The following is a 9,685-nucleotide window of genomic DNA, read 5'->3' on the forward strand; positions in this document are numbered from 1 at the left end:
TTGAATTGCTCAATTTGAATAATTGCTTTGAAAACCACAATCTGTATAGCATTCATAGCAATTTCCAATTATGCAGAATTCCAATAAACTTGAAAGTGAATGTGAAATTATGAAATTGAATTCAGTTGCCCTTAAACTGTATTTAATCTTCACTAAAAATTCTCTCTACTCTCTATATACTTCCACTTTTTTAATTTTTTTTTAAGACACATCCGGTTTTTTAAAAATAGCAATCAAGTGCACATTCACAGTACTCTGTTCCATGTATGTTTAGACAGTTTGTTTGTTGGATTAAATCCAAAGTGGCAGAAACCCAACCTTGTACACTGTGTCTAACCATGTGTAACAGCAGCTATCCCGCACCACCCTGACTCCTTGCCGGATAAGCATATTTTTTTTCTGTACTTTTTAGCTTGTTGAATTTTATGAGCCATGCCATTTCTTTCTCTTTCCTCTATAGTCCGTTTTCTCTTCACCTCAACTTCCCCAGCTGCAGGTCAGTCAATTATACGGAGTGATGCATAAAATCCTTTTAGTTTTCATTTTACATTCTGTGCAAAATACTTAAATGTATGTTATGTCTTATGTGTCTGACAGATTGTCAGATCAGATTAGCTGGTCTAAGCAGTGCTCTTTAACAGTTGAAATCTATTACAGTAGTGTCTTGTTAAAGCGTTTTGAATAAATGTATCCTTTTCTATAGACAGCTCTGTCTCTTAGTCTTTGTGGCTTGTGACGTGTTTAACAGCTATAGATGCAGCGATGATAAAGAGCTGGTCACCACAGCAGGCTTTTTTTAAAATTGGAAAGCAGAACAACAAGTGTGAAATGTTGCTAACACATCAGAACTTAAACCGTAATGTAAGTGAAGAAGTCTATTGAGTGCTTTATCTACTGGGAAAAATTATATATCATATATATGTGTGAGGGATATAACGTATGTAAATTAATCATAACTTTATGACAAACGTGTTTTACAATGACTAAATGAAGACCACCACCCCAGGCTCCAAAACTATTTGTTAGTTAAGAAGTACATTGTGGTTGGGGTTCTGTTTGTTCTGTAAAGTTAACAAAAACTAGCTGTTTACTTTTGTTTTCAAGTGTAACATGATCCGCAGGAGATACAGTTTGTTTGACACATCCACCACCACAGCCTGCCTCCTCACACTGAACTTGCCACTCTTATAATGCAGTTAGTGTGTAGAAACAGCAGATTATGAATCCCAATGAAAACATTGACAACATTTTCAAGATTAACTGCTTTAGCTTTTCTCTCCTAGTGCATTTGTTGCCACTGGTCTCTTCAGTAGCTGCTGGGGGTCTGCTGCTGCTCCTGCTAGTCTTGGTGGAGGTCTGTCTGGTCTGCAAGAGAAGATGACGAGCCAAGCACACTGGAGCACTCGTCCAAACTCACTAATTGTTGCCGTTTGTTTTTCATAATACACTTCCATTCAATGTTTGTGTTTGAATGCTTCTAAAGAATTGATTCTGATATTCATTAGGGCTGCACGATTAATCTAATCGCAATCCCGATGTCACTCTGTGCGATTACATAACCGCAAAAATTGTGAAATCGCGGGACTTGCTGCATCTATTGTAGGGATGAAACAGGTCTATAGAGGAATAACCCATCTGAATTTGTTTTTCTCAGCTTTGTAAAGCTACAAACCCGCTCAATGCTGCTTCCTGCTTTGACTTTTGGCGATTGGGCTGCTTCCTAGTCTGCTGTAGCTCAGGCAGTTAAGTGTTTGCATAACAATAAGAAGGTTGGTGGTTCAATCCCTGGTCCTGCAGTTGAATATTAAAGTGTATGAATGTGAGCGAAAGGTACCTGTAACAAGTGAAAGTGCTTTGAAAAGCCAAAAAAAGGGTTTGAACCTACAAATTGCCACTTGAGGCTATGTTTATTTTTTTGCTGCAACTTTGCACACATTTGCGAATTATCGTGATTAGGTGTGAATGCAACTGATAATGTTTGTAAAATTGTATATCCTGGTGTTTTGTATTCCATTTGCATTAGATTCTATTAATTTATTGTTCTACCTGCCCAGGGACTAGGTGCGGAAAATACCAATTGTGATTAAACCTGATGCAATGCATCTCTACTTGTTTTTATTACAAGGTTAATGTTTAATTGTACACTGTCCCTATCTCAATGAAATCACATTACATGCCCCCCTAGTAGGTTAATAAAGCTATATGTACAGAGTATCCAAAAATAAGAATTAAGATTTGCTTTTGTCCTGCACACAATGTATTAACTTCTTAAAATTTAGACAAAGTTTATGCTACATTTAAATTTTTGGAAACCCCTTCCAAGTCCAGCATGGGTCTCCGAAACCAATTTCAGTGAATTTCAATTAAGACATCTTCACCGTGGTTGATCACAACAGTCTATTAATTTATTTTACTGGCTTATCCTACACCTAGTGTATATTTAACTGCTTGTATTATCGTAAATAAACCTCTAACTTTCTTGCTTCAAAGTTGAAAATTTAAACCATTCTCATCAAACGGGGAAACAGCTAGCCAAACGAGATATTAGAGTTATTTAGTGCATTTTGAAAGTATTGGTTGGCAAGTTTGTTCCCTTTGGAAAGAGCTAGGTGAAGCTAACCTGCTGCTGGCAGCTACATATTAACTGTGCAGTCATTGTAGTGCGTTATCATTCACGTCGCTGCTGAGTTGGATGAGTAGATTACATGCATTTCCTAAAATGGTGAACTATTTCTCAAATGTATAGAAATAGTGTTCATAAATTGGTATAAAGGCCAAATGTTAAATTCAAATTACTTACTTTCATATCATATTAGTACTTACATATTTTTACATGTTATTCAAATACATTTCTTATTAAAGGTTATCTTATTAAAGATATTCTTGCTAATCTTTTTGCACATGCACACATAACCCAGATATGACCATAAGGAGTTTAAAGCTGGATGGTCTCATACTACCATAAATAATGACCAGACTGAGCTGGGTGGGTAAAAATAACCTAGTAATTTAAAGATGAGGATTTGGCAGCCATCTTGAATCTCCCTTTCTATTTCTGCCCCTGGCATCCCCTGGTTCACTGACACACTTCTTTATTTTTGCAGTAGTCCTGCAGTAGCTGATTTAAAGGACACTTTTAGTCTGATAATGTCTTAATCTATGCAGATGATATTGAGCAGTATTTAACAATACATGTTTGTATTAAAATAAGCAGCCTAATGCTTGCAGAGGTAATCCAACAGTATCCAAATCACCATGAACACAAAGTAATCCAATACAACAAAGCACAAAGCCTAAAAACCACAGTCGAATCAACACCTATGTGACACAAAAATGGAACTACAGTAGTATTAAATGCTCGGAGATTGTATGGATTACATTAAAGTCATCAACAGTAATACTGTTGATGAACTTAAAGAAATATCAGAATAATAGATGTAATTTTGTCTCAGCATACAGTGAAAAGCAGAAGTGAGAAATGCCACACTGAAGAAGCTGTTTCCAGCCAATCACATGCAAGTCATTTCACTGTTTGAGCCAATAATCTGAAGGCAGTAGTATAACGTTTAGACAGCCACAAATAGATATGACACAGGCTTCTTGTAATGTTAGGACTCTGGTTTCACACACACATACACACATGCAGACAGACTCTGGTAAATGTTCGCGCTCTGAGCTCATTCCTGGAAGAAGCACTGTAACCTGAGACAAGACGGGCTTTGTTCACACTGCTGATCGGCGTTGCTTAGTTCTGAACAGCTGCTGAAGTCTGATTCTAGGTTGTCAGTAAATATCTGTTTAAGGAAGAAGAAAAGTAAGATAAACGAATGTTTGCCATTTGACACACAGACACTGTAAAAGACATGTCTGTGAGCCATAACAATAACAAAAGCTTGCCCATATGATCCCTACATTTTCCCACTTTATTTAAACACATTTGATTTGATGAATGTCAATTTTCAATTAAAAGTAGCCTCTTATCAAGTAGAAATGCAGTGATTGCAAGTTATTTTGTGTCATTCAATCTTCCTGACAGACTTCCTGACAGCTTTGACAAATTCTAGTTGAAATTTTGCAATTAACGCTTACTCTCTTGCTGAAAGTTAAATGAGTTGATACCACACTTCTGTGTGTATGTTAAATATACAGCTTACTTCTACTATAATTTATTTTGGTCTGAAAGGGTTTTATGTTAAAATGTTAACTTTACATTAGTACCCTACCTGTATTAACTCTTTATCTGTTTGTTTGTTTTGTTTCAAACTTGTCTATATTGTGTCAGTGTCAGCACTAGGGAAGTGTTTATTTAAAATGTGTCTAAATAATCCCATAATGGATGGGCCATGTAAACGGCCAGACACGAAAATAAATAATTCATTCATTCATTCATTCATTCATTCATTCCTTCATACAGCTATCGCCAGCAGCCGGTTAGTTTAACTTAGCTTATACTATGCGCTGGGTAAATACTCTATTCCGATTGGCCGCACGGTATCCATTAAGTAAGGGTTAATGCCTGTCGAGGTGTCCATTGTCAAGTATTAATGGAATACAGTGATCCTGTATGCTGTTCAACTTGCTACTTCAGTCTGTGACCGACAGTAACATTACACATATCATTTGTTCGTGAAAGTCTGGATATTGATTTGGGGACAATGACATGGCTGGATAGCTAACTTGTCTTGTTAAACACAGTGTCAAATTATATTTACTGATTGTCAACCATACATATGTTATTGACTTTGAATCTTGCTAGCTTACGTTCGCTTGCTGATGTCTGGCTGATAACTGAGCCAAAGGGTTCTATGAGCTGAGCGGACAAGAAATATCTCCCATTGCCACATCGTATCTAAGGTCCGTCCTATTTACTGGCGCTGTGAACAACGTTGGCACTGCATAAGAACCCTAATGGGATGGCAAATTTTCCAGGTATTAGTCAAACCCTTAGGTGTTACCAAGAAAATCTAAAAGTAATAGACTTTTAGATTTTGATTGCAAAACGCATGAAAACATAAATTATTGGTCTTCTTCTTCTTCTTGTTCTTCTTCTTCTTCTTCTTCTTCTTATTATTATTATTATTAGCAAGTGAGTATGGTATAAGCGGGTTAATGCCCTTCGAGGTGTCAATTATCAGGTAATGAATGAATGATGTATTTTTTATTTTAAAAACAATCAAACTTGATATTAAATAATCAGTAAGAGTATAGTCACTAGGTAGAAGTCAGTGTCATTTTATGGTCTCAAATGTGTCCATTAAAGTGCATAGCTTCAGGGGATTATGATACATTTCTTTCCCTTCCGTCGAGTTTTTACTTTCACTTGAAGTATTTTTAATAACAAAGAGTCTGTGTGTAATGAAAGTACTAAATAAAAGACATTTGTTGAATAAAGTGCCAAGAACAGCCACTTCACACACCATCACTTTTTTTTTCCTATCACCCCTGGGCCCAGTTTTTCAAAAGTAATCCAGTGGGATTTCGGATCACGGATTGGATCAAATCTTGGAAATGGGTTTTTAATCCGATCTTACATTTGATTTGGATCAAACCTGCCTTTTGGGTTTTTCAAAACTTTGAACTCGGTTTGGGATATATTTGATCCAAAAAAAACAGGATTATCCTGATCCCATCAGAAGGGTGGATTCAGTTGTGATTTTTCGAAACAAATAAAATCATTTTTTAAGTGAACGATCACAAAATCAATGTTTACTGATGATATATACATTTCTATATATTTGAAGCATATATGAAGCATGTCACATCTAATATATATAATACTCTTGGATAGTATTGTTTTTGTTTTGTTATTTAACATAACAAAATAAGGAATGTAAAATGTTTGTTTATTACAGTGTTTCTGTTTATTACAGTGTTTCTGTTTCTTAAAATTAAAACAAACGATGGCTATTTGGCCTATCTTTTCTTCGCTAAGCCAGTAGGCTACACTGTTTGTTCCATTTAAGGCTCTGGTAAACAGGATTTGGTAATCCTGAAATTTGGTATTTGGATCAGAGTGATCTAATCCAATGTTCCTTTTAAAAAACTGGCATAAAGGTAAGATGGACCAGGTGATGCTGGATAGCAAAACATGTGATTTCCAAATCCGGATCAATTTGATCCAGATTAAATTTTTTTGAAAAACTGGGCCCACATATTCTCATACTGCTACATGAAAAATGTGTTATGAGCAAATATCTTTGCTTTTAACACACTTTAGAAATCTGTATCTGCATTATATAGTAGAAAGTAAAACTCACACTGCAGTGTTAACACGGCCATAGGCACACAAACACAAACAGGTTATGACCATGAGCTGTCTTTAGCCTTGTGATTAGTTTCAGGGTATTCCTGACCTCGCTGGCACACGCTAACAAACAGCAGTGAGCTCATGGGGTGTAAATAGTTCAGTGGGAGGGACGGAGCAGGACAGCTGGGGTATATAAGAGAGAGAAGTACTGTGTAATTTCTCAAACTACCAGAAAGAAGACTAACAAGAAGAAGAAACTCTGGAAGCTCTCAGTTCTCACTCTTCACTGGAGCTAGAAGATATCAAGTCTGAGCAAGGGCCCCCAAAGAAACAAAAAGAAGGATTTGCAGGTTACTGAAGTTTGCCAAGAACTGTCCTTTGACGCTGACTTAATGGCCCAGCAAGCAGCTTTGAGCAGCCTGTTCGGCGATGACCCTTTCTTCAGCCAAGAGCAGCTGCTGTGGCCGCTGCGTCACGAGGCCCTCTCCTCACTGCAGCAAGACTTCTTCAACCAGAGAACCAAACTGGCTGACAGCCTTTTGAGGGAGCTTCACGATGGGCCCCACCTCCTCAAATTTAACAAGTTGCCCCTCATTTCCTCCACCTTGGCGAGGTATGTACAGTAAATGTGTAACTCAGTAGTGGTTACTCCTGATTGGCTTTGTTTTAGGCCGTTTTCACACCTAAAGTTTGTCACCCATTTTGAATGTTATCATTCCATTGATGGGGCTTTGTCAGTGGTTATCAGCCTCATAGATATTGGTCAGAAGGGACTGTTACACCTACTAGTAGGTTCAGAAGGCCGTTATCATGTATCATATTGTAACGGTATTAGTGTTTTCCTGGACCCCTTGGCGTCACATTTCACAACTCTGAGAGTCCTGTTGTGAATTCAACCTACTTGGTTAGGTTTAGGCAACTAACTTACTTTAGTTGGGTTTAGTAAAAGATTGTGGTTTTGGTTAAAATATTCACATTTGTGGTTAAGTTAGGGACATTACATAAGGAACGCGAATGATAGTTAACGTTCAAAAAGACGCCAGAAAAGTCAACACTGACATCAGGTTTCACACAGGAGTTCCAACCTTCCAATACTACTACTGCTCTCCATACGTAATTTTACAGTGCCGCAGTCAAGTTTGTATTCTCAGTGTTTTCCCCTTTGTTCAGGTTCTTTTTACGAAAATCCAAGCGAACAAAAATGCATTACGCTACAAACCACGCAAGAACATTCACTCTCCTTATTGGTCAGATGTGTCTGAAAGAAAGTAAATACATGTAGTACAGTTTACATGCTCTGCCACATCACAGATTGCAAAGCACACCTGACTTAAAGAGCCATTTAGCTGAGACTTGCGGAGTACACATAGTTGGTGCGGTTTGAGTTCAGATCACTTTCTCACGACAAACAAACCGCTCCAGAGTTCGCCTGAAAGCGTACCGAGACCTCCCTAGGTCTCAGTTGTTTGGTACACTTTTGGTGCGCATCCAGGGGTGATTGCTGCATTCACCCCTAACCAAAATGAACCACACCAAGGGGGAAGATGAACTTTAGTGCAATTCAACCGAACTAAATGAGGCAGGTGTGAAAGTCACCTTAAAAGGGTCTTAGTGTAGTTGTTTTGGTCCGCACATCTGCCCAAAAAAATAAATAAAAAAATCATAACAAACCAGTCTGATTCACCTGCGCTGAACAACGCTGGTTTGAAAAATGCCCTCAGACACCAGCGGAGTCATGAAGCTGCTTTTGATCTAGTTTTTGATTCTCTTTCAGGCTCAGTGATGGTAAAGAGCAGCAGAGAGAGACTGTGAACGCAGAGCTTCACCAGGAACCTCAACAGGCCACAGAGAACGGCGACCTCCTGGTGACCCTAGACGCTCGTGGTTACGCCCCCAATGACATCACTGTCAAACTAGTCGGGCGTAGCCTGGCGGTGGTGGCCAAGAAGCAGGCCGGAGCAGAAGAGAGCCAGTCCTGCTCCTCCTCCTCCTCCTGCGCCTCCTTGTGCTCCTCGGCCTCGTCTCAGATGGGATTCGTCCAGAGGATCGACATTCCCGCTCACCTGGATCTGTCCGGCCTCTCCTGTTCCCTGATGAATGATGGACAGCTGCGTATCCACGCCCCCGTGACCAAGCAGCCAATCAATGAGGAGCAGGAGGTGCCCATTCGGTTCAGGACATCGCTGGAATTTCCTCTTACCAAGGACAAGACAAAGGAGGAACACAGACTAACGCACCCATGATACACACTCCACACATACTGTCAGTGTGAAAACACATTTTGAAATAAATGAATAAAGAGTCCTGTTTTTATGCTCACACATACACACTTCCACTTAAAAGACGTCTATAACGAGTAAAGTTTACCATTACAAAATGAAGAGACTATTTATTTTATAATTATTTGCAATTTGTATGACCTGTTGAAATGAAATAAAGTGTATGATTTTCAAAAAACAATTCTATTTGTACAGTGGTGTCTGCATGGTGCAGGGGTTAATGAAATACTGTAGATTACAACTTAAGTGATGGACTTTTGTGACCAACAGATGGTGCCAGCAACCAACTTAGACAAAGAATGGAAGAGAGAGAGAGAGAGAGAGAGAGAGAGAGAGAGAGAGAGAGAGACTGAAAGTAGTAGCAAGAAAATGCTAGCATCACGTTTACTTCCCCTCAGTAGACTAAATTTGTAACTTTAATGGTTTCCAGTGACATGTGTTTTCCTAGGGAGGATTTATTTGTTGGCATGTCGGAGCAGGTGACAAACAAAAGCAGTAGTTAAATGTTTTATGAGCCCTGCCTTGAAGGTATTACAACAGAGGCAAGAAGAAATGAAGGCTTTGGAGAAAAGAGGGAGAGGAGATAAGAAGACAACCTAGAAAAAAAAAAAAAACATATTCCTATGTCTTGGGATATCTGGCCTTGCAGATAGTTTGGGGCATATGCTGGCATACCCAATAGAGGAATTTTGGTTGTGATGCTGAACACACAGAAAAATTGTATTTAAAAAATGGGTGAGGCTATTTGCACCCCTGGTGCAATTAGAAGAGCTATTCGTACACTGGTGCAATTAGAAATTAATGCTATTCGTACCCTGCCGGTGCACACAGCAATGTGTTCTATTAATACCCCGTCTTGTAGAAATATCAATGTATGCTATTTGCACCCCTGTGCATTTACAGTACCTTGGCATATATTTACACACAGTTATCCATACTACTCACGTATTACACCTTTTTGGAATATTATCGCCCTGACATTCTTACCCTAACCATAACCATCCCACTCCTCTTGCCTAAACCTAACCAACCCAATCAGAGCAGGCATATTCATGAGTCTTCCCCTACCACCCTGCCAAAAACATTTCGCGTTTGCGGGCCCTGACTTGCGCAAGTGCACGCAAATTATCCAATTCAAAATGGAAAAAAAATTAGATTG

The 9,685-nt window shown here is 38.8% G+C and overlaps 1 protein-coding gene across 1 annotated transcript; it reads left to right on the forward strand.

The window, feature by feature from the left end:
* Positions 1 to 6,460: 6,460 nt before the first annotated feature.
* On the forward strand, positions 6,461 to 8,707 carry hspb9 (heat shock protein, alpha-crystallin-related, 9). Its single transcript, XM_039826304.1, has 2 exons — positions 6,461 to 6,860; positions 8,022 to 8,707. The coding sequence occupies exons 1-2, from the start codon at positions 6,640 to 6,642 to the stop codon at positions 8,488 to 8,490; spliced, it is 690 nt and encodes a 229-aa protein (XP_039682238.1). The 5' UTR covers positions 6,461 to 6,639; the 3' UTR covers positions 8,491 to 8,707.
* The last annotated feature ends 978 nt before the right edge of the window (positions 8,708 to 9,685 follow it).

Source organism: Perca fluviatilis, chromosome 15, assembly GCF_010015445.1.
Source record: "Perca fluviatilis chromosome 15, GENO_Pfluv_1.0, whole genome shotgun sequence".
In the NCBI taxonomy this organism is placed as follows: domain Eukaryota; kingdom Metazoa; phylum Chordata; class Actinopteri; order Perciformes; family Percidae; genus Perca; species Perca fluviatilis.